At 47.4% G+C, this 24,819-nt stretch overlaps 2 protein-coding genes across 3 annotated transcripts in view; one reads left to right on the forward strand and one right to left on the reverse strand.

The window, feature by feature from the left end:
• The window catches only part of LOC118529508 (A-kinase anchor protein 17B), a 30,568-nt gene extending 20,750 nt beyond the window's left edge, over positions 1-9,818 (forward strand). The window contains exons 5-7 of one of the 2 annotated variants that reach the window (XM_078063947.1): positions 1,646-1,773; positions 3,184-3,451; positions 5,264-9,818. In XM_078063947.1, the coding sequence (XP_077920073.1) occupies positions 1,646-1,773; positions 3,184-3,451; positions 5,264-6,907 (2,040 nt within the window). In that variant the 3' untranslated portion in view covers positions 6,908-9,818. The remainder of the gene's footprint in view (positions 1-1,645; positions 1,774-3,183; positions 3,452-5,263) is intronic. The other variant, XM_078063948.1, reaches the window with a different exon arrangement.
• Positions 9,819-12,429: 2,611 nt separating this feature from the next.
• Positions 12,430-22,105, reverse strand: PGRMC1 (progesterone receptor membrane component 1). The gene is made up of 3 exons (XM_036082335.2): positions 21,671-22,105; positions 18,159-18,314; positions 12,430-15,047 (listed from the first exon to the last, which is right to left on the reverse strand). Exons 1-3 carry the CDS (start codon positions 21,996-21,998, stop codon positions 14,944-14,946), a joined length of 588 nt encoding a protein of 195 aa, XP_035938228.1. The 5' UTR covers positions 21,999-22,105; the 3' UTR covers positions 12,430-14,943.
• Between the last annotated feature and the right edge of the window lie 2,714 nt (positions 22,106-24,819).

Here is a 24,819-nt window from a genome sequence, read left to right on the forward strand (position 1 = left end):
TTTCCTTTCCCATCATTCGGGTGGTCCTGAGCAAAAGCTGGAAGGAAGCATCTTAAGGAAGCATTCCTTAAACCCCATTAGGCTCTGATCAGTAGCTGATGTAGAGATTTGTGTTGTCACTCATAAATGGATGTTTAAGAAGAAAACTAATCCTGATGTGGACATTCTTCTGCCAGCTATGGTTTGGAAGGGATGGGTCTTATAATCCGGGGTCCTGCCTCAAACTTCTTGAGGGCACTGAAGAATTCTTCTGGCCCTCATGGAGCTACCTCTTATGCATGTTCCATCTGACGAGTTGCTGAGAGAGAGGATCCATGCAGTTTGAACCCACAGGAGAGCAGGTTACTCCCCTTTACTCTTGGGGGCAACAGCTTACATTTTCAGGATGTCTGTCAGGTAAATTGCTGGAACACACTCTCAACAAACTGGGCTCCTTTCCTTTCTTTTTTTTTTTTTAAAGATTTTTTATTTATTTATCTGAGAGAGAGAATGGGAGACAGAGAGCATGAGAGGGGGAGGATCAGAGGGAGAAGCAGACTCCCCGCTGAGCAGGGAGTCCGATGCGGGACTCGATCCCGGGACTCCAGGATCATGACCTGAGCCGAAGGCAGTTGCTTAACCAACTGAGCCACCCAGGCGCCCTCCTTTCCTTTCAAGATCATCCTGTCTATCCAGTCATGCCACCTCATTGATGTCTGAACACTTGGCCACCTCCTTTTTGACCTCTTAATCCAGCAGAGGAAAAGATGCAGTTGAATACTCCTTATTCTCTCAGTTAGCCTTGAGCATGAATTTGGATTTTCGGCTTAAGTAGCTTCCTATGTATAAGTGTGTGTGTGTGTGTGTGTGTGTGTGTGTGTGTGTATGGTGTGAAACTACTTATGTTAAAATATATCTTTTAAAATTGTGAGCTATTCAGCCAGACAAAAGATAGAACACGTACTATAGTGATCACCCATGTACCCACCACACGGCGTAAAAAAAGAAACATCCCCCGTGAGATGAGCCACCATCCCCCTCCCTCCCCGCAGAGGTGGCCGTGATTGTGAATTTGGTGTTTAGCATTCTTGTGTACATTTAAAGGGCTATTTTTGCCTCCTTTTATTTTTTAAGCAAATTTGTTTGTAGCACCTTGACCGGACTTTTACTTCATTTTGGGGATTTCCAAAGTAGCTTAATAATCACTACAGTCTGATCTCGTATCCCATCAGGTCAGTTCTCTTGCATCTTTGCTTCCCCGATCCTTCCTCCACCCCCAAGCATTTTTTTTTTTTTTTTTTTTTTTTTTTGCCTATTTTTGTCTCTGGCGACTAAAATACCTGAACTCAGTTGATCTTAATAACGAGCCAGAGGTAATAAACTCACATCCCTCAGAGCCTGTGCCCATGATGACCCCGTGATGCTGTCTATAGCTATATGAGAACTCCTCAGGGGTTCTGCCGAAGACAGTTCTAGAACCCACAGGGCTGTTGTGCAGGTGACCAAGAAACAGCGGAACAGTATGGGGATGGGGATGCGGGGAGGACATTTTGAACTCGCCAAGTTTTGAGTTGTTCTGTACATACTGGTTTCATTTCCCTGGCCTGGGACACACCCAGCCAGCTGGCAGACTTTTCTAATGGAACTCTGAATTGTTTGTGGGCAGGTTATGTTTGATACGACCAAACATTTCAGCGAAGGGGCTATAAGGAGGAGAAATCAAGAAAGGCTAAAGTTACAAGAGCTGGAGGAAGAAAGGAAAAAAGTAAAGAGAGACGAGGAAGAGGCTGCAAGGTGAGGAGACCAACGTTAACCAAGAGGGGTTTTCACTTGTGACGTGTGGGTTTGTTCCTTCGGGTGACTGGCTGCACTCGACAGATAACATTGAGGGGGGAGGCGGCAGGAATTGGTACAGAAATGGAAAACTCAGCGGAAGCCCACAGTCTTCCAGCTGTGCCGTCACAAAACCAAAATGGCCAAATGATTGAAAACGAGAAACTTAAAAAGAAAGTTCTCAGGGAGAACAGGTAATGAGCTAGATTAAGATATCTTACAGTGAAAATCCTAGCCCACCGAATTAAAAAGTTGACCAGTTTACCCCAAATTTACCAAAGTTGACCTTGCCTACTAATTTAAAAATAAAAAAAAATCTTTTTAGGTCTGGGAGAGATTTTCTTGGTCAACAGTCAAAGCAAGCCTTTGCAGGAAGGCATGGATTTCTTGGCCTTCTATTTCTTGTTGGCTTAAGTTCTTTCGGTGAATTTGAGGAGCCTCTGTGTTTATTTCTTTGAGCTTATCCTTGGATTGCCAGAGGTTTGCCAAGAAGGTACAAATGGGCTCTCAAAACCAGTTTTGCCTCTTGGCCCCTCCCCTCGCGTGTTTATTCTTTGAGTCATGTAAATTAGAGTCATTCAAAAAAGGAGATAAAGAGTCCCCTTCCGTGTGCCTTTCATTTTTTTGGCTGGCGGGGTGATAGGAATTGCCTGAGATCATGTCTGTGAAACTCAGCCAGAGTTTGAGCCCACTCAAGGCAACTATCCCCCCAAATTTCCGGACTAAACATGCAGTTGAGATAATCTTCCAGCTTTTGGCTAAGTCCTCACTCAGGTGATTGTCCCTTCTTTCCCCTTCCCCACGGTTCCATAAGGGCCCAAGCAAAACAGTTTGATTTTTCGGAAAATACCAGTAAACAAAGCCCATATTCTCCTAAGCCAGTATGCTTTTATGATAGTATCCTGTGTTAAGTAATAGGTACCAAGGACCAGTTCTCAGCCATAAGAGTTTCTGAGTGCCTTGATTTCCCTTTATTTATAAGCCTACTTGAAGCCAGCTCCATGGAAGGTTTTGATCTCGGAGAGAAATGAAATCACCACTGTGATGGCTAAATCCACAAGCTGGACTGCTGGTGGTTTGAGAGAGTGGGGACTTCTAGAAGCCCCTTCTTTGAATTCTGTAGCCTTCTTCTTGTATACTCGCTCCTGTACCAGCTCAGTTTTGTGCCCTTCCCCTTTGACTGATGCACCAACGGTGCCTTATTCCCTAAGTTGTCTAGGTCAGACCCTGGGGTTAGCACTGCGTGATTCCGGGAAACCTAAATGATCCGTGCCCCGCCGCACCCCCCCGCCGGCAATGGGGAAGGAGCTGGAAGGAGAGCTCATGCCTAATCCATGCCTTCTGAATGATTGAATCTTAATCGTTGTCCAGAAAAAGAAAAGAGGAGGAAAGGAGAGCCCAGGAAAAGAGGAAGAAGGCCAGGGTGAGGAGACGAGGCCCGAAGGAGAGAGACAGACTTCGGCACAGGAAAGCCAAGGCCCGAGCCCCCGCTGACAGCGCCCGGGAGCCCGACTCTTCGGAGGGATGGGAGGAGCGGAAGTTCCTCCTGGCCCAGAGGCGGGTGGAGGCTCTCCGGTTGCTCCGGGTACTCTTGAGGAAACTTGCAGTAAGGCACCTTCTCAATCCGTCTTCACGTTTGGTAGGTACCTGATCTTTCGGAGACGCACTTTGACACTGACGCCATGGCCCATTTAAAATCGACTCCATGGAAGACTCTTTGCCTTCCTTGGGGTTTGTTTTGAATAGGCTGATCTCCAGTAAACCCAACTGTGGATTTACAAAGGGGGGGGGCGCCCAAATGCTCCAACACAGTTGTGTCTCACCCCTGAGGTCTGGCACACCCACACTTTGTGGTCCTGAGCTCTGGGACCGTGCGACCCTGAGCAGGATAGCCAGTGAATCTACTCCTCTAGGCTCCTAGTGCCAGGGGGCGGGGATGGATGGCGTGGGTGTTACGTTGGTAGGAGTCTTCCATTAACTTGACTTGTCCATTCATCTGCAACGGGTCTGGATGGAAAGGAAGAGCCTTGGACGGAGACCTTTGTGTAGCGAGCTCCAGTTAGTCTAGTCTTAAACTATTTGCTAAGGAATTTCTGACTTCACAGAGCAATTTGTTTTGTTTGGAGAGTTTCCATTTTGGAGTTTCAGGGTTTTGGGGGGTTTTTTTTGCCCCGCTTTACTGACCTCCTAAAGATAACCAGATTCCCGCAGATGGCCCGGAGGAAAGGCCGGAAAGGTTCCCAGATTGTTCATTTAAAAATGCATATTTAAATATGCAGAGTAAACGGCATCAGGATCAGATAAGAGGTCCTTTCATGGATATCTGCATTCCCAGCCTTTCTCTCATGAATGCAGACGACCAACCTTGGTGAAATCAGGATCAGAAAAATCTCGCATTTACATTTATAATAAGGCTTGCTGAATCTTTTAATTTACCGTGATGACCTCCAGGGGTGACTCCTTTATGAGAATTTGTCTCTTTAAATGGACGTGGTGCCTAACTCTTGGCCCCACTGACGGGGCCTCACACTGCTGACGCAGTCCCCAGGTTCGAATCCCGGGTAATGGGTAGGCACTGTCCCGAGGTGCGCCCTGTGTGAGCCCGAGCACAGGGTGATCTCTCCCAGCAGGGTGGGGCCCGTGGGTGACCTTTCACCTGGCCTGCAGTTCTGCAGAGCAGACATCACAGACCGACCCATTGCCACGGCCACAATTTGTACCTGCCGCTTTGCTTCCAACTGAAGCAGGTGAGGGGGTACAGCTCAGGGACATCCGCACCAGCAACCCATGGGAAGAGGCTGGGATGACAAACAGAGGCAGGTTCTCTTTTAAACCAGTTGATTCCCTTTTAGACACACATTTCACCCATCAGTCTTTTCCTGTTCTAGGATTTTCTGGGAAGGCTGTAGAGCATTTCTTATTCTTCTTTCTATCCCCAGGCCCTAGCCTAAGACCTGGAACTGTAAGTCCTCACCAGTTTGTGAACAAATAAAAAAAAAAAGGGGGTCATGTGCTTTGGAGGTACCTAAATCATGGCGCACAGACCTCATAAACATGGCTCACGTTCGCCCGAGAGAGCGAATCCTGTACCTCTTTCCTCCATGCAATATTGTTCCTAATTTGGATCTACCTTACGTGTTAGAAACCTCTTCAGGGGCGCCTGGGTGGCTGGCTCAGTCGGTTAGGCATCTGCCTTCGGCTCAGGTCATGATCCTGGGATCCTGGGATCGAGCCCCGCATCGGACTCCCTGCTCAGCGGGGAGCCTGCTTCTCTCTCTCCTCCCCGCTCATGCTCTCTCTCACTATCTCTGTCTCTCTCTCTCAAATAAATAAATAAGATCTTAAAAAAAAAAAGAAACCTCTTCAGAACCACGTCAGAAAGCCCAGTTTTCTTTGAGATTTTTACACTGTGAGGTTTTTCATGTGAGATTTTTAACCTTTTTCTTTAAAGGTATCCACACAGTTTAACCCACAGGGGGTAGATGACGCAAGCCCAAAAGTGAATCATGCTCCAGGGAACACGTTGGAAACTCTGAAGAAAGAAGAGTTAAACACTCAGTGTCTTCAAAATCAGGAAGAAATGCCAAAATATCAGGTTGCCAAGTCAGACAATAAACGAAAACAAAAAATGAAGAAAAGAACTAGAGCTCACTTACGTAAATCTTCCCACCACCTTGGGAGAAAAAAAATAAGATATTCAGCTAGAAAAGAGAGAACTGGAAAATTATTAACCGAGGAATACAATCACAGTTTGGTCTCTGACCAGAATTCTTTGCAGAATGCAATGATTCAAGATCAGTCTCTTGAGAAAGAAGACCACTGCAGTTCTAATAAATCCGATTCTTCCACATTATTTGAGCCAGACCATGGCAGGAAACAGAAGATCTATGAAACAGATGAATTTATTGATTACCTATTAAACTACTATCAAACTCCAAAGTATGCCCGGATCTGCCTAGAACCAAGTCACATAGCAAGCCCATGTCAGTGGCAGAGGGCTGTCCATGCTAAGGGAAATGGATTTCAGATCAATCTGAGAAAACGTAAACATCATTCCACCAGTCTGAGCCAAATGCAAAACCTGGCAACAAGAGAACGGGTTCAAGAAGATGACTGCCCATCAGAGATCTGTACTAAGGATCCTGAGCATAAACCACAAAAGAGAGGAAAAGTGGATTATGCCAAAGCATGGACCAAGGAGTTAAAAGATCATTGCCAGGACACAGCTAGTGAAACTGGTGATCACCTGTCCCCAGCTGATGGAAAGAGCCATCTGTTGGAAAAGACGCAAGCTTACCAGGTCAAAGATTCCAACTCCCTAAGTCAGAGCCCCGTTTCCTCACCCGGCCGGTCAGGCGACTTAGATTTGGAGTTGACAGATTTCTTAGAGGAAATCAGTAGTGATTCCGAGTGCTTTAGTGAAATCCTTAGCATAAACAAAGAGGAGAAAGAGCGGTCTGTGGCCACAGATGATAGCTCCCCAGAAAAAAGATCTCTTAATGACGACGAGATCACCACCAGCGATCGAGAAATGAGGGCACGTCCGCAGACCTCGTCTTCAAAGTGGAACCGTCATGGGGAGCACAGCTCCTCTAAATCCAAGCTGAGGAAACCAGGCGAGAGGTCCAAGTATGAAGTGAGATTTTCATGGCTGGAGGGCGAAAACAGTTCCAGTAGAGGTGAGAAGAGCACCAGCAAAAGGAGGGCAACACTAGCCCCCAAATACTTGCTCGACGAAGGCTCCTACCACCAATCCGGTCCTAGCAGTCTGTTGGACCACATCACAAGGAAGAGGAGGAGGTTCGGCGATAGCCCAGCTGGCCGGCAGGTGCACTACGGGCCCGCTCACGTGCCAATGGCATCATCCCAAAGTGCTCATGTTTTCTATGTGGGGGGCTTGCCCCAAAGAAGAGAGACTCCACGGAAGTCGGAATATAACCAGGAGGCCAGAAGGTTTAAAAGAGACGAGCATTCTAGAGAGTCCATGCTGAATTCTGGTAATTATTATATTAGACATAACAGTCAGGAGCACCTCGACTACCGAAGCTATTTTGGAAATGGCTACACTAGTTCTCTATATTTTCAAATGTTTTGAAGGCCTCTTAGAAACACCCCCATTCTCAGCAAACAACGTGCAGGATAGAACATTTAAAACCAAATACAGTTATGTGGTTAGCAACTACAGAGAAAGAGAGCAGCACTTAAAAGCTTGAGCAAGGTCAAATGCAAAAACCTTTCTCTTGCCAAAGTATGAAGCATAAATGACTGCAGGTGTGTTGGCAAACTTTGAGAAATAGGAAACATCCAGATTCCAAAGGTTGGCAAAACAACGTGCCTGTACAACTCGATCCAAGGACAGACTTTTCTACAGTTTGGCTGCACCCTGAATTTGGTGCCAGTGAGGAAGCAAATGAGCACCGCGAGGAGGTGATAGCCCTCTGTGGCTCTCTAGCTGTTAGAACATCATCATTTAGTGTCAGCTGTCTTCAAAGGGGACAGCAGCGAATGGCATAGGATCTTTTTACAAGTGCTTGAATTGGGTCAGAAACGCCAGCCACAAAACTGTCCTGACTTTTATCTAGAAATAACTACAGGTAGCAGAAGAGATGACAGCTAGAACACATCATAGACTTCTTCGTGACATTGGAAGGTTTCGTGACCACCCACCAGAAGGAAATTAATCTCATTCATATGTTCATAGTACTCAAAAGAGTTGTCCTTTGAGAAACGGAACTTGGAAGAATCAACACAAAGGGGCTCGGATTCTCCTTTGAGGCTTAAACGGATGGTGGACCATTTGCGGAGCTGTTTTTGGAAGAACCCCCACCCCCAAGTCATTCCATCCTGGAAAAGCAAGAGAATTGAAGTAAAATGACCAGTGGGATTTGCAAAAGGCAACATGGAAAGATCCCGGGACACCACTAACGGCACTTGGCTAGATAGGACATGGCAGTATTCCATTTCAGGTTATGTAATTCTTTCACTCAGGGTTGGGTGACATCAGTTTGTAAAAAGCCACTGACTATCCCCGAACTGACTTTTATAAAACATTAACAAGTGCCTCCTCAATCCTCAGTAATGCCATGGAGTTAGGAGGAGTCAAGGGCAAAGCCCTAGTTTTCTAGCTGGGGAAAAATGGTATGTGTGCAGGATTTGTAAACTCTTAACAGAAGCAATTTATCTTTTTACCTACTGGTTTTGGACTTCTTGAATATGTTTTTAAATGGAGATATTTTATAGATTCGTAAAGACTTACGTCTTAATGCAGTGCATGTTCTATTGAAAGCTCGGCTGATTCATTCTGCCTTATATAGGATTTAGGACCTCAGGGGCAGGAGATGACCTTCTTTTTTTCCCCAACAAAGCTGTACCTGACTCGGCAGTGGGAGACATCATCAGTGAGATCTCAGACTGGCTGCGGCAGGAAAAGGAGATTTCCATTCACAGAAGTAGTGGAAGGCAACCTTTTCATAGGGCATGATTCATTTCAGTCTTAACTTGACATTCTGTAGAAAAGTACCAGCTGGTAGGGCCAAGGGCAGGATGCCGGTCAGTGTGGTTGCCCTGAATGACGAGGCACGTTCTGTGCTCAGAACCAGCCCCTTGAGCAGCCTGATATCTGAAGGGGCTACGCCATCTTCTAATTCACCGCAAGTTAAGAACCGCACACTGTTTCATCGATCTCTTCTAATCACATGTAACCAAGATATGCTAGTTCATGCAAAAGTTCAAAAATGAATGTAATGTAGCAGGTCATGCTTATTATTAACAAGACAATAACCAACGAATGATTTGTGGGCTTCCATGTATTCAGTTCCACTTTCAAGCTAGTGACTGCCATCAAAACTAGGTTTGGCTTGTCACATTTGAAAAATCGCTCATGGGGTGAGTGCCTTTTCTCCTCGGAGGACTAGCAAGGACTATTAATGTTCAAAGTACTGTTGTCCAGAGTAGCCTTTTAAAATGCTAAGAGCTTGTATTTTGTCAGACAACTTTTGGTAACTAGGTATTTTGTCTCCTCCAGTGAGACCCTGCCTCATTTTTTTTTTTTTTCATGTTTCATGCCATTGAAACAAAGAACATTAGGGGTTTGTAATGGAAAGCAGTTATGCTTGTTTTGAAAACAAATCTTCATTTTTTCTGCCATTAGATAATTTTTCTTTGCAGAGATTTTTAGGCATGAAAACAATTTGCTGCTCAGTAACCAGACATAAAAGAAAGAAAGTGCAGAATACCGCATGTGCAATTTTGGGGGGGGTATAATAGAACTGGTGCTAAGTCACTTCTATCTAATATTTTATCTGGGTTTGTTTGTTTGCTAAGTACCATCCTGGGGCCTAGAAGTAAGTAAAAATACTGGTTTCATGTTTACTTTCTGTACAACCTTGGATTTTTATATGTCTTGTGGTAATGCGTTTTAGATTTGAATACACCTTTTTGTGTGTGTGTAGGCCTTAAATGAGGAAGAGAACAATTCATCCTGTACTTTTCGGTGGAATGAATGGCTTAGTAAGGAATGAAATAGAACCGAAAATATTGTGATCACTTTCTATTAATTAACATTGTTCTTCTTCATTGTGCTGTTACTTAAGTGGTGCAAAAGTATTTTCTCATATCTTTTTTCTATGACCTATTAAGTAAGTAAGGGCCTGAACTTTAAACTCTGTCTTTTTAAATAGGTGTTTTCATGTGTTTCCCTTGTATGTGCTGCTGAAAGCGCTTTAAGAAAACGAAAAATCTGTCAATGTCTTTTTGTTCAATTTGTTTGAATTTCTCAGGTAGAAAGCCACATAACCTGGTAATTTTGAAAGTAAGAACCAAATAAATGTATTTTTATTTGTTGCAAGACTGTTTAAAATGTTTTAAATAAATGCTAATAATCCCACTGGCGGTGGGGGGGGGGATGAGTTTCTACTTGTAGTAAGCTGCTTTGCACTCCTGTGGCCGACCCTTTGTCTCATTTGCATTGTTAGAGAAATAGTACATAGTTAATTTTCAGATATATTAAAAATAAAATGGTCGTGGTGACTAGAGTCTGTTCATTTACCATGCACATTGGCTAGGATGTTGCACATCTCCATTTTCTATGAAAATATATACACACATCCAGTTTTAATATTCTTTTTTTTTTTTTTTAAGATTTTATTTATTTATTTGACAGAGAGAGACACAGCAAGAGAGGGAACACAAGCAGGGGGAGTGGGAGAGGGAGAAGCAGGCATCCCGCGGAGCAGGGAGCCCGATGCGGGGCTCGATCCCAGGACCCTGGGATCATGACCTGAGCCGAAGGCAGACGCTTAACGACTGAGCCACCCAGGCGCCCCTTTATATTGATTCTATGCAACTTTTCCCTATATGATGCTAATGTTTGGGAATGGACTATGTCAGAGCTCATGCAGCTGAAGATCACAGTTTTATCTTCATTTTGAATAAGTTGAAATAACAGTATTGGACTGAAGACTATCCTCCCTTCAGCAAAGGTTTTATCAATAATCTTAGAAGGCAGCGAAATGGACCCCGTGGCGTTTCCCCTCACCCCTTTAGCACCTGGTGGCAGTGTTCAAGTTCTACAATCTCTTGTTATCAGTGAGGGTGTGGGATGGGGGGGGTTCTAGTCAGAGAAGCTAGGGGCTTCACTAGTCAGTCTTTGATCAGCCAGGAGTTACCTGCGTTTTGACGTGACGCGTACAGCAAACTGCTTCCAAGTGTTCTATAACAAAGACTGTACCTTAGAACGATCTGGGTACTTTACAGCTGAAAGGGTCCTTGGTGGTGGGGGGCAGTCAAAGAGCATTCTCTGAAACAGCAAGGGCTGTCTGGATGTTTGTTCTAGATCTTGGATTAGCCTCTTGGGCCCTCTGAGGTGTCACTATGCAGAGAAGCCACAGATCTGGAGAGGTACGGAAACCACGGAGAGAATGCTTAGGACCCAGAGGTGCTACTCCTGAGAACACAGTGCCTCTGCAGGGGAGGGGGGGGCTGGTTAAAGCAGGGGAACCAACCCGTGGGGTTCACCTGACACCGCCTCCACTGGCTGGGCACCTGTAACCACCACGCCCCCCATCTTAAATGGTGCCTTTTATGTAATGTGGTTTCTGAATATGCTAGCTGGATTTGAGAAGTTTTTAGCCCGAAGTCCTGCCTTATTGTAATATCCTTTTACGTGTAATCAATACAATGTTGATTTCATTCTGAATGGTGGGGAATCCGGCTATTTGAGATCGAAGCTTTAACCAGGCTCTGGACGGTTTCCTCTTGGCATCAAACCCGTTTAACTCAGAGAAAGGAGTAGCCTAATCTTCGCATCTGAATGAATTTTCAGGCTGCAAGGTGGCCCAGCTTCTCTCTCCCACCCCTTCCCCGAAGCACTTGGTGTAACAGGGTGCTTGGCACAAAATGGGCAACTCGAATATTGGTTGAATGAAACCTAGTGGGGGGGGCAGGGTTCTTTTAAAAACAATAGAAACAGGCAATGGTTTGGGAACATAAAAAGCGGAAAGCTGAGCTTCCTCTCCCGGTCGGAGTACATCCCTTGTAAGAAAACTCTGCCGATTTGAACGTTAAAATGGCAAAACACTAATATTCAGAGAAAGAAGTTGTGCTGACACAACGAACTGCAATATGCAAATCTGATCTTTTGACAGGAGGTGAATTAACTTTGCTAGCATGTAAGAATTTCCGAACGCTTTCCTGATGGATGGTATCTGAACACAGAACCAACCAACCCTGCCCAGGCACTTTTAATGTCGTCCTTAGTAAAGTTACCCCTTAATAACCTTGCTATGGACCTCGAGGCAGAGGTGCCTTTGAGTTTAGAAAGTTCTGATTTAAAGAGGCAGAATTTGAAACAAATAATACATTATATGTTAAAAAAAAAAAAGTAGTAAGGGGAAAATGAAGGGGGGGGAAATTGGAGGGGGAGACGAACCATGAGAGACTATGGACTCTGGGAAACAAACTGAGGGTTCTAGAGGGGAGGGGGGTGGGGGGATGGGTTAGCCTGGTGATGGGTATTAAAGAGGGCACGTTCTGCATGGAGCACTGGGTGTTATACGCAAACAATGAATCATGGAACACTATATCAAAAACTAATGATGTAATGTATGGTGATTAACATAATAAAACAAAAATAAAAAAAATAAAGAGGCAGAATTTGACAAGTCACAAAAAATAAATTCACACTAACTTTTTAAAAAGTCTGTTTGCACATTTTCATTAGGGCAGTTTAGCTAATGTCAATTCACTGTTTTTTTTTTTTTTAAGATTTTATTTATTTACTCGAGAGCCTGCACGTGGGAGGTAGGGGCAGAGGGAGAAGCAGGCTCCCCGCTGAGCAGGGAGCCCAGCATGGGGCTCGATCCCAGGACCCTGAGATCATGACCTGAGCTGAAGGTAGGGGCTTAACTGACCAAGCCACCCAGGTGCCCCTCAATTCACTGTTTCTTAACAGGACAAGCTGGTACTTGGTTTGTGGTGTGAGATCTCTGAAGTTTTGCCCCTTTACTGGTTTCTTTTGGAACACACACACACACATACAGAAGGGAAGCGGAGTATTAAGCTAAAGTAAAATGATCGAATCTGGTTTCTTAGGTTAAGGTTTAAAAACCCACCACACTATACTGGGTAAAACCATTTTTATTAACCGACCAAGCACTTCATTTTGTTTTCTGATTTGAGGTAAAACCATGAAACACGGTTCACGAGAAAATACAAGGACTAGTCAACTACAATTACAAGAGTCTGAAACCTCACTAGTTGTTCATGTAATACTTTTACAAATTCATACAACTGTACAGTCTACTTAAGCGCAGTGTATTGTTAACCAGAAGACCAGTATCAAAGACCTAGACGCCTGGCTCCTACTCTCGCAGTGGCTATGGTTTTGGAACAGAAGGTAACTGTTACCTTAAGGAATATACTTTAAAAACCACTTGGCTAGTGATGTGTACTTTCTTCTTCCTGTGGGGTGGGGTGTGTGTGTGTATGTGAAGGCTCTCTGGAGAGCAGAGGCCTGGGGGTGGGGTGGGGTGTGTGTGTGTCTGTGAGAGTGTGAAGGCTCTCCGGAGAGCAGAGGCCTGGGGTGTGTGTGTGTGTGTGTGTGTGTGTGAGAAGGCTCTCCGGAGAGCAGAGGCCTGGGGGTGGGGTGTATGTGTGTGTATGTGAAGGCTCTCTGGAGAGCAGAGGCCTGGGGGTGGGGTGGGGTGTGTGTGTGTCTGTGAGAGTGTGAAGGCTCTCCGGAGAGCAGAGGTCTGGGGGGTGGGGTGTGTGTGTGTGTGTGTGTGTGTGAGAAGGCTCTCCGGAGAGCAGAGGCCTGGGGGGTGGGGTGTGTGTGTGTGAGTGTGAAAGCTCTCCAGAGAGCAGAGGCCTGGGGGTGGGGTGTGTGTGTGTCTGTGAGAGTGTGAAGGCTCTCCGGAGAGCAGAGGCCTGGGGGTGGGGGGTGTGTGTGTGTGTGAAGGCTCTCCGGAGAGCAGAGGCCTGGGGGGTGGGATGTGTGTGTGTGTGTGAAGGCTCTCCAGAGAGCAGAGGCCTAGGGGTGGGGTGTGTGTGTGTGTGTGTGCGTGTGAAGGCTCTCCGGAGAGCAGAGGCCTGGGGGGTGGGATGTGTGTGTGTGTGTGTGTGTGTGTGTGTGTGTGTGTGAAGGCTCTCCAGAGAGCAGAGGCCTGGGGGTGGGGTGTGTATGTGTGTGAGTGTGAAGGCTCTCCGGAGAGCAGAGGCCTGGGGGGTGGGATGTGTGTGTGTGTGTGTGTGTGTGTGTGTGAAGGCTCTCCAGAGAGCAGAGGCCTGGGGGTGGGGTGTGTATGTGTGTGAGTGTGAAGGCTCTCCGGAGAGCAGAGGCCTGGGGGTGGGGGGTGTGTGTGTGTGTGTCTGTGAGAGTGTGAAGGCTCTCCGGAGAGCAGAGGCCTGGGGGTGGGGTGTGTGTGTGTGTGTGTGTGTGTGTGAAGGCTCTCCGGAGAGCAGAGGCCTGGGGGGTGGGATGTGTGTGTGTGTGTGTGTGTGTGTGTGAAGGCTCTCCAGAGAGCAGAGGCCTAGGGGTGGGGTGTGTGTGTGTGTGTGTGTGTGTGAAGGCTCTCCGGAGAGCAGAGGCCTGGGGGTGGGGTGTGTATGTGTGTGAGTGTGAAGGCTCTCCGGAGAGCAGAGGCCTGGGGTGTGTGTGTGTGTGTGTGTGTGTGTGTGTGTGTGTAAGAAGGCTCTCCGGAGAGCAGAGGCCTGGGGGCTGGGGGGTGGGGTGTGTGTGTGTGTGTGTGTGCGCTTGAAGGCTCTCCGGAGAGCAGAGGCCTGCTCCTGTTCAGCATACCCCCCCTCTCTCGGCAAACTGTGTGAAATCACCGTTGTCCCACCGTGAACGTGGGGATAGGGGAGATAGTTCTACGTTTTCTTCATACATTTCGGTTTTTCGGCAAGCCAGTGGATCTCTTCCAAAGCTTTCTTTTGAATGTTCAGATCCTGTTTTAAGTCTTACTGTATATTGCTGTGTTAGTGGGGGCATCTGAGTGTCCAGAGGACAAAAAGAATGATGCAGTCTACGAACACAGTGAATGTACTTTTCCCAACCGAGCCCAGCTTTGAGATTTCTTTTCTTTTCTTTTTTTTTTTTTAACTGGGCAGCTCTCTTTCATCAATACCAAAGAAGGCTCTGGAACACTGCAGATTTGCTTTAGAGGTAGATAAAACAGAAATCATGCAGTTAAGTCAATTGAGAAATAAAGGATTTGCTATCTTGAGGACAGCGAGACTAGAAATTGATCCTTTGTTCTCGGGGCTAGAAGGACTTTGCACAGTTAACATTTTTTTTTTTACCTGTTTGGGGGAAATACCCAAGCCTTACCTGTCTCGCTCAGGAAAAAACGAATTTAAAGGCAGCCTGCACTAACTACAGACAGAAGGGGAGAGTCCTAACATTTGGATGGCAGCACTGCAGTTCACGGTCGGGATTTGTGACACACAAACACGCCATGCACTTGAAGACAGAAGGGTTAACTGGTTCAGTGTCACTAGTGATGTTAATTACAAAAACTTAACAGCAAGTTCGAAACTGCTCGAAATATCGAAATCACCATGTTTTAAAGACAGACTGGAATGTTACAAATGATTCTGCAAAATACAAAAATAGATATGCTTCCACGGGATGCTTTAATCATTTTTCCGAGCGTTCTCATCTTTTGGCTCTTCCTCGTCAGAGTAGACAGTGGGCTCCTCCCCCTCCTTCAGCAGTTTGCCCACATGATGATACTTGACTGGAGGGAGAGAAGAAAACACAAATGAGCACTCTCAGGCTTCACACAGGGGCACTACATCTCAGCTGAAAGCATTCGGGAAAGGCCTGCGGACCTCAAAGCTGTCGGTCACACAGGACTCACCCCACTGTCCTTGCCCACGGGGAATTAAGTCTCGTTCGGGAGAAATACCAAACGGGCAGCGATGTCGGGCACCGAGTGTGCAAGGGAAGGTCAAAGTGAGTCGTGTCTGCGTGCAGGAGGGGGTGAGAAGAGCAAGGGCTCGTGAGGAGTTCGTTGGAAGGATTTCAGAACACCTGACGAAGAAGGCTATGCTTTGGAAAACGCATGGAAGGATCTGAGGCGAGAGGGGTTTCCAGAAAATGACAATGCCGTGTACAGAGGCATGCAGGCGAGACTGAACCGATCTGGGGAGCACCAGAGAGACCAAGCTGACAGCAACAGAGCGGGAGTGAGTGTGGGGGGGAAGCAGTGTGGGGAAGATACTATGGTTGTGGAACGCCAGCCTGAAGCGTCTGGACTTAATCCTATAGGTGGCAAGGATTTATGACAAAGGAAGCCAGTGCTCTGGCACACGTGGGGTGGTGGTGGCCCGCCAGGCGGATCACAGCAAGGAGACCAGGCGCAGGCTGCCCACGAGGCCAGCGGGTGGATGTGTGTGTGAAGGAACGAGAGCCAGGAGTAGGGTGTCCATGGGAACGGAAAGGCTAGGATATGAGCTACTTTAAAGGAAAACTGGAAACATGAGTTAATGAAGTTAAAACTGGAGCTTCCGTGGACCCAGCTGGGGACTCTGGAGAGGGAGCCCCTCGGCGGGGGTGGGGTGGGGAGGGCACCCGACAGGAAATCCACAACAAGGGCTGGAGAAGTGAAGTCAACGCTGGCAAGAGGCAGGTCTCTGGAAAGCTCTGAGAAAGAGAAGCCCAGTGGAACTGGGCTGGAAACTGTCGCAGGGGGTAAGGAGGTGTGGGGAGGAAATGAAGCAGTGGTTAGGGACAAGCACTTCGCAGGCGGTTGACAGTGAAGGGAAGGGATGAGGAGTCTGGTGGATGGAGGGAAGCAGGAGACCAAATTTTTTCCCAACACAAGGAAAAAGCTATGCCTAGCAGTTCAAGCGAGTGGTGAAGGAGGCCAGGAGCGCACGGGAGATGTTGGAGAACACAGATTTAAGAGTGCAAACCAGAAACCCAGCCATCAGGAAGAATGAAACCTTGCCATTTGCAGTGATATGGATGGAACTAGAGGGTATTATGCTGAGCAAAGTCAGTCAGTCAGAGAAAGACATGTATCATATGATTTCATATGTGGAATTTAAGAAAACAGATGAACACAGGGGAAGGGAGGGAAAAACAAAAGAAGACGAAAACAGGGAGGCAAACCATAAGAGACTGGTAACTGTAGAGAACAAAGGGAGGCTTGCTGGAGGGGAGGGGGCGCGGGGCTGGGGTAACTGGGTGACGGGCGTGAAGGAGGGCACGTGATGGAATGAGCACTGGGTGTGAGACACAACTGATGAATGACTGAACTCTACCTCTCAAACTAATAATAGAGTATAGGTTAAGGAAATTGAATGTAAATAAAAAATTAAAAAAAAAAAAAGACGTGAGAAGGGAGAGAGTCCGCAGACCACCATCCCGCCGGCCGCATCCTTGCAGCGCAGCTAAGGCAGGGTTAATCCTACCGCTGTCCGAGGCCCAGAGAGTCTCCTCTTTCTGCTCTTTCTGCGTGTGGGCAGGAATCAGAGGAGTGACCAACCTGTCTAACCAGGTAGGCGGACCTGCTTTTGTGTGGAATAATCGCCGGGAACAATGGGAACTTTCCCATTTGAACACGTTATAAAGGCCCCTAGGGTGCTCGGGCCGCACAACAAACACAGGCCGGCTGGCGCCAGGGCAACCCGCTTCAAGGGGCTCCCACGCCAGTCTTGAGTGGCGCTCCGGCGTCACCACAGAACTGGGGGCTGGTCTTAGTGTAAGGGGGAGAATGTTTTTAACACAGTTTTCGCCTCCTTGGGGAAGGCGAGCCCTAGGAGACAAGAGCTCTGTGAGTTAGAAATTACAACTCGCTGGTTCCACATAGAAAAATCTATGTTTACAAAGGCATCCTGAGGATACCAAAGAAATCAGGGGCGATGCTAGATAGCTGAATTATGTTTTCCAAGTAAAAAGACCTGCCTCTAGGCTTGAAAGCTCTACGTCTGTCTGCTTGGGACCCAGAACCTAAAGGTAGAGCCACAGCTGGCTAATAATTAGCCCAGAACTCTGAAGTCAGCGTTATTTTCAAAGAAAACGGTTGGGTTTAGCCAAAAGAGTCAGTAATATTTAACTGGCTATAGAGAACAACAAATAGCAAGGATACATTTTTAAAATAAAAAAATCTTTCAAGCGCTGGTCATGGTCTTTATATACTGTTTTAAAGCTGGGAAAGATTAGTCAAATGCTTAGCAGTGCAATGTGGCTAAAGTGATCATTAGACACTTAGGTTTGACAAAAGCCAATTCCTCAATTCTCGACATTTGAACTTAACGCCCATCCTCACTGCCCCCTCCTCCCAAAGACCTCAGCCTTATAGCATAAGCCAGGAAACAAGCGGCTCCTTTTTTTTTCTCTTTTTAAAAATGCAGACACCATTGTTGCTGGGCAGATTATAAGCATCATTTGTAGATGAGGCCTACAGTTAGGCTCAATTAGATTCAAAGAGAAACTGTTTTGTAGAACACAAGTCTCCCATTCTTCGACAGAAATGTGGGCTGCTTTTAAACAGCAAGCCTTACTAGTGAGGACTTCTGAAAGTCCCTCTCTGTAGCCTACAGATCCTTTCCCCTACACACCAAGCACCAAATCCTAGTGTGGAATCTATGCGAACCTGTCAAAGATTTAAATAACAGAAACCCAAGTTTCCACAGAGAACTAGCTAAAAATTGGATGCAATCACAGCAAGTGACTCAGCATTGTTGCAATTACTTCAAGCCATGAACTTGATCCGTCCAAGATTCAGGAGCCTATCAAAATGCTCCCCAGTTTCAGGCTGCTTTGTAATAACTATTGTACTGCTGTGAATCCCATTACTGGTAGAAATTTGATCCAGGCACAATTTTTAAAAAATGCTTACAAGTGAACTGAGAGTCCCAGTCACTCAGGGTCTCCTGCTGGGCAGGAGTGAGGTCAGAAAGGTCATCGTACTCGTCCTTCAGTGCTTCCTTATCCAGGCAAAACGTGGCAAGGCCCCGGGATGCGTCTCTTCCAGCAAAGACCCCGTATGGCCCCTCTTAAAAAACAAACAAAACCAAAGACCAATTCTTTATTAGACAGTCAATTTCTCTGTGGTTCATACACAGAAAATGGCTTCCTTACCCATCCACAAAGACAGCCCTCTTTTGCAGTCTCAAATTCCATTTGGAAACCAGAAGTGATGTTGATACTTTCATCATTATGTAGTGGATCCCCCCAAGGACCTGCTGTCATCAGACTTTTACAAATCAATATGCTATACATTATCATCCATTTCCTGTGATTCTCAAATAGCTAATAAAAAAGCCACGAATGATTATCTCCTGGGGCAGGATGGGGTGGTGGTGGTGGGAAATCATCCAAGATAATACTAAATCCAAGGGTCAGAATTCAACTTTAGGACGTTGAACCCAGAGCCTGTCTCTGTTCTAGGCATTTGGGCTACACCAGTGAAAGTTATGGCTCCTTAAGGTAGTAAGTACTAAGACAAAAATGAGAACATTTCCTTATGAAATGTATTCTGATATGTTTTAATGAGTCAAAAGTATCTCATAGTGATCTTCGGTTGTGAGACTGGCATTTGCAGCAAAAATCATTTGATAAGAGTATCAGTGGTCCAGAAATCTATCCCCATGTTACATAATCTACACTGTCAGTAAAGAAGAGGTAGCAGAGGAGATCGGCTCCATCACTGATGAGCTCGAAGACTCAAAATACTTAGATTTTCATGGAAAAAAAAAGACTGAATTAATATCTCCAAATAATTATATAAAACATTAGAATGTTATTATATATTATACTGAACTTTTGTCTAAGAGAGTGGTGAACTATTTGTAGGTACTTAAAGTAGATGTTTAGACTTATTTAAATATTGCACAAGTAAAGGAAAAGAAGCCAGTGTACTTTAAACTATGTGTTGTTTCCCCAAGGTAGATTGGATAGCAACTCTGACATTAAAGTTTGTAGGTAACCACTATGCCAAGTATGAGAAGAGATCAAATTTCCATACGGCCTGGTCACTGGAAACCTCAAGTTCCCTAGGAATTTTTTTTTTTTTTTTTACAAATTAGACAAAATTTATGATCAACTTTTAAATGCAAATAAGGTTCTAAAGAAAACTGGTTGTTTGCGATCTTCATTATATATCATGTCTACTAATGAAGGTTAAAAAAAAACCCATTACAGTTTTCACAAATATGTGTGTGTGTGTGTGTGTGTGTGTGTGTGTATACACTTCTAGTGGATATGGTAGCATCTAGTACTTGAAAATAGGCCAACTGTTCTGGTTTGGGACCAGAACAAGGGACCTCGATACTTCAGAGATTATGGTCACAGAATACTTAAAAATGGCTCAAGGGGAGCACTAAAAGTTTTTGGAGAATATAGATTATTCACCCGAATGTATCTTCACTAGAATATAAGCTCCACGAGAGGAGATGTGTGTCTGTTTTGCTCACAGCTGTATTCCCAGTACCGTATTCCCAGTACCTACAAAACTGCTGTGCATTGAATAATGGGCACTGGAATGAGTAACTTTTAAGAATCCTCTGTAACATGAACGATCATTTGCACATGATGTCACATATTCATGGGCTCACGGGATGATACCGCAGAGCAGAGACTGAGGAGATCTCACAATGGGCCATCCTTAGCATTTTTCAGAGGGACAACTAAGGCCCAGAGAGAACAATGCTTTGCACCAGGTCACACAGCTAGGCAGTAATCCAACCAGGATTAGAACTCTGGTCGCCTGACTCCCAGAGTTTTGTGTTTCTGTGCACAGGCCTGCATTCCTCTCAATGACTTTGCAAATTACAACCCTATGATGTTGCCCCATGTACCCGGCTGGACTCCTTGATGGGTGTAGCTCAGGAGGGACAGCTATTTACATGATTATGTAAAGTGGAAGTGACAGGGAAAGTGACAACAACAAAGGTGTGGTTCTCAAATTCTTTGGACAGTTACACGGCCTACAGAAAGCAGGGCTTCTAAATCAGCGACAAGGAAAAACCGCTAAGGGGACCAGGGTTCCGGAAGAACCTGAACCCATCTGATTTTGATTAGTTGGGCTGGGCGAGTAAAAAAACAAAGCAGGAGTGGAGATGATGGACATCACCGCCTTCTAAATCCTCTTCCGTCTCTCCAGACCAGTGGGGCAGAGGGCCCTCCATGTGGACACACTCCCTGAGCTCCCTGTTTTTAGGAGTCCATATTAGAGGAGCTAAAATCTCTTCCTCCCCCTCTCCGGAATATTCTACAGGGCACGACTTTCCAAACCTGGCCGCTTCTCAAATGCGCCTGGGGGGAGCCGCTTAAAATGCAGATTGCTGGACCTCCCCCACCGTGGCTGCGATTAAGCCGGGAATCGGTGTTTTTGCTCAAGCGCATCAGGTGATTCTGATCCGCAACCAGGCTTAGAAAGCCTCATCCCTAAGGCCCTCCAAGCCTGCCCCCCTCCAACGGCTCAGCAGTCATCCACCCCCATTTCCCCTCTGGTTGGCTTTTCCTGAAATCCCCACACCCAGCAGCCCTCACAGCCCTACCCCTTTTGTTTCCCAGGATCCTCCCACTTCTCCCTCCCTCCATTTTTAATTTTTTTTTTTTTTTGGCTTCCAGTCCTTTCTCTCCCGCTACAGAGTAAAATGCTGTATTACCTTCTCATCTCGCCACGTTCCCATTGTCCGCTACGTTCAGCCTCCTTCCGCCCTCCGTCAGCTGCACCCCCCCCCCCCACGGAGGCTCCCCGTTCACCTTCCAGCTTTTCGGTCGGCCACACACAGGACGCGCACGCACATACCAAACACATGCCACACACATACCTGACACATGCCACATTCCGGGCGCGCGCACGCACAGCCGCGCCTGGCAAGCCACGGCCACGGCCCACGCACTCACACATCACCCGCCGGCACGCACTCGGCTGCTACCTGCCGCCCATCCCACCTCCGCTCTCCTGCTCCCGCACCTTCACACACACGCCGCGGCGGCCTTCGCGTCTTCTCCCAGGCTGGACCTCCCCCCTCCGCTTCCCTCGAGACGCCCACGTTTCCCTTCTCCAGCCCGACACCGCCCCTCCTTCCAGGAACCCCCAAACCCCATGCCCTCGGAGCTCCCTCAACACTGCGCGCGGCCGTGCCCCCCTTCCAGGCCGGCGAGCTCGCCCCCACCCCCCCCACCCCCGGCCCCGGGCGCTCCAGCCTTCTCTCCGCCCCCCCCACCCCCCATCCCGGCGCTGGCGGCGTCCCCCGCCGGCCGCAACCCTTCTAGAGCGCCCCTCGCCCGCTGCCGCCGGGGAGCCGCCATTCCTCCCCTCGGGGGCGCCCCGCTCCCCCTCGCCTCCCCCGGCCGGGGCCCCTTCTTTTGTCTCCGCGTCCCCTGGGCGGCCGCCGTTACCGGGCCCGTAGAACTTGCGGCCTTTGGTCACGTCGAACACCTTGCCGTTGATGGCCATGAGTATGCGCGGGTCCTGGACGCCGTCGAAGCGCCGCAGTTCGGCAGGGGTGAAGTCGCGCCGCTTAAGGCGGGGCAGCGGGGGCGGCTCGTCGTCGTCGCTATCGCTGCTGGCCGCCGGCTGGTCCCCGCGCACGATCTTGTACAGCAGGAAGACGCAGAGGCCGAGCAGCAGCAGGTTGAGCGGCGACGTGAAAATCTCGTGCAGCAGCCCGCCACCCTCCAGCTCGCTCGGGTCGGCGCCGGTGGCCGCCACATCCTCGGCAGCCATGATCTCTGGAGCAAAGGTTGGGCCGGGCTAAGGAGGGCTCCGGAACTGGCTGCTTCCTCCTCCCTCTCAGCGAGCTAGTGGCGCGCGGGCCTCAGCGGACAAGGACTAGCCGGCGGAGGAGGCGGGGCGGGGCGGGGCCGAGGCGGGCGGAGCCTCCGGGCCCCGCCTCCCCCGCCGCCCGCCCTGGGCGCCGTGACCCGTCCGGCTCCGGCCCGACCAGCTCCGGGCCCCCCCACCTGACCCCGGGACGGTCGCGCCCCTTCCCCCGGCCGGATCCCGCCGCCGCCCCTCCCGCCCCCGTGGAGGCGGCGGGAGCGGCACCCCCCCCCGGCCCTACCTGCGAGGCGGTGGCCCCAGCCTCACGCCATCCCCGCGCCAGCCTCTAGCTGAGCGCGACGCGGCGCGCAGCCCTCCTCTGCACCCTCGCCGGCTCCTTGCACCACGACCCGCTCCGAGAGCCTCGGCTTTGGCGAGCTCGGTTCGAGGCCCGCTCGGCCACCTGATGCGCGCCACACACGACTCCATTTCTCTTGCTTCAGCTTCTCCCTCGCCTTCCATTCTGAAGCTTCACCTTTCCCCGCCCATCCCCCGGGGACCGCGAGGCTCCCTTGGGGGACGGGAAGGAAACTCTCCTCGAGCTCCTCTTTCCACCTTGGAGGCCCAGACTACCCATTTCCACCTTGAGAACCCCCTTTTACTCTCCTTAATGACCCTTCTCCAGTCCTCCCCGCCAGAGGCTGTGGCGTGGACACCCCCGTGTAGCTCAAGTCAGCGCACAGGCCCCTGCCTGACAACTCTCCCAATATCTGGGGGAGACCGATCGGCTCGCCGGATGAAATTGGATTCATTCTCGGAAATCTAAACCCTTTCGCAATCACAGATTTGCTCAGTCCCAACGCATCAGCAAGCAGCCTTCTGTTGTTGCCTTTTTTTTTTTTTTTTTGGCTCAAAATAATGACTGAAGTTTCTTTGTTGGCAGAGTTGTTTTATTTGAACTCTGTCGAGCTACCCTTGGCAGTCTCAATAACCCTGTGCTGGAGCCCAGACGAAAGCGGGAGTTTGGAAAGATCCTAAGTTTGGTCCCTTCCTTTCCTGGGTATTTCCACCGGCTATTGATGGGCTAACCGTCTGCACGGGAGCAGGCCTTACGGAGGAAGGGCCGTCTCTACCCTTTAGAATCCTAATCCGGCCGCCCTCTTCAGTGTCACGGGGTGGGGGGAGGGGAGCGGAAGAAAGGATAGAGAGAAGGGGGGGAAATAATTAAAACCAAGCCCTGCACACATCTGCAACCCAGAGCAGTACTTTTCCATCAAGAGTTCTGTTCGCTTGCACATAATTTACTCCCCCTCTCAACACGCAAGAGATTTGAGAGAATTGGCGTCTTACCTCAGAATTCTAAAAATTTCTGGCACCAACTGCTTCCATCCCTGCCCCCACCCCATCTTCTTAAATCCTTTAAAAGTACGTATGAGCGGAATAATCCTTAAATCGGGCCCACACATTTTTCCCCCCACAGATCTAAATTTAGGGTTAGCTGAAATGGCCCTCACAGATCTTTTGTCAAACCTCTTCCATGTAATCAAGGGAAAACAGGCTTAAACTGAGGGCCCAAGGCCGGAGTTACACTCTAATTATCTTTTGTTTTAAAAGTCTATGGCCAAGATATTTTTAAAAAGCAACAAACTTGTGAAATATATTTTCATCTAATGATAGAGAAAGGGTTAATACCTTGTAAGAGCTCATTTTAATTGATAAGAAAATCCAGAAGATGCTAGTCAATAAATGGGCAAAAATGGAAATAGGTAGTCCACAGAAGAGGGGCTACCAATGGTGAATAAGCATATGAGAAATGTTCAGTCTTACTGGCAATGAAAAATGGAGATACCGTTGTTGCATACCGCCTTCCTGTCAGAAAGATGCAACAACAAAAAAAGGATGATCTACAAGGCTGGCCCGAGAGTGATGAGACTCTTGTACACTGTTGAGAGTAGAAATTGATATAATCTTTGTCATTCATAGAAATACTTTCTATCCATTAATCCCACTTCTAGAAATCTACTTTTTGGTCCAGTTCTTTGACCTCTAGGAATCCATGCCAAGGAAACACTTAGAAATGCAAAGATTTCATTACTAAGATGCTTATCAGAAAAACTTTTTTTTTTTTTTTAAGTAGTGAGCTCTATGCCCAATGTGGGGCTCGAACTCATAACCTCGAGATCCAGAGTTGCATGTTCTGACTGAGCCAGCCAGGTGCCCCAGAAAATCACTTTTAATATGAGAAAATTGGAAACAACCTAAATGTTAAACTTTAAGAAATAGCTAATTAATCCACTTGAAATATGACAAAACCACAAAATATTATTATGACATGCATGACATGGGAAAATGCTTATGTCTTAAGAGAGAAAAACAGGATACAAAACTCTGCAGTATGAAAACTCAACTATGTAAAAAAACATGCATTAAAAGGAAGCCTAAATGGAAACATGCTAAAATGTTAACTGTTGTGATTGTTAGTTTCTTTGTACTTTTCTACATTTTCTGCAATGAGCACATGTCACTTTTAGCCTCAGGAGGAAAAAAAAATGATTTATTATTACTTTTGTGAAAAAAATGTAGAACGGTAATACATGCTCATTGTAACAAACTTAAACAATATGTAAGTGCATAAAAGAAAAAATGAAATTCATTCTCTCTCTCTCCCAGCTCCCCAGGCAATCTTTAAATGGGGCCCACACATTAGTAGGTTGGTTTATATTCTTGCAGACATGGGAAACACACACACACACACACAGATTTTGTTTTACAAAACTGGGGAAAT

Source organism: Halichoerus grypus, chromosome X (genome assembly GCF_964656455.1).
Source record: "Halichoerus grypus chromosome X, mHalGry1.hap1.1, whole genome shotgun sequence".
In the NCBI taxonomy this organism is placed as follows: domain Eukaryota; kingdom Metazoa; phylum Chordata; class Mammalia; order Carnivora; family Phocidae; genus Halichoerus; species Halichoerus grypus.

Coding starts and splice junctions, on each gene's coding strand:
- PGRMC1 (XM_036082335.2), bottom strand. CDS start 21,998: ATGGCTGCCGAGGATGTGGCGGCCACCGGCGCCGACCCGAGCGAGCTG. Junction 18,315..21,670: donor CCGCAAGTTCTACGGGCCCG/GTAACGGCGGCC, acceptor TTGTTTTTTAAG/AGGGGCCATACGGGGTCTTT. Junction 15,048..18,158: donor CTGGGACTCTCAGTTCACTT/GTAAGCATTTTT, acceptor CTCTCCCTCCAG/TCAAGTATCATCATGTGGGC.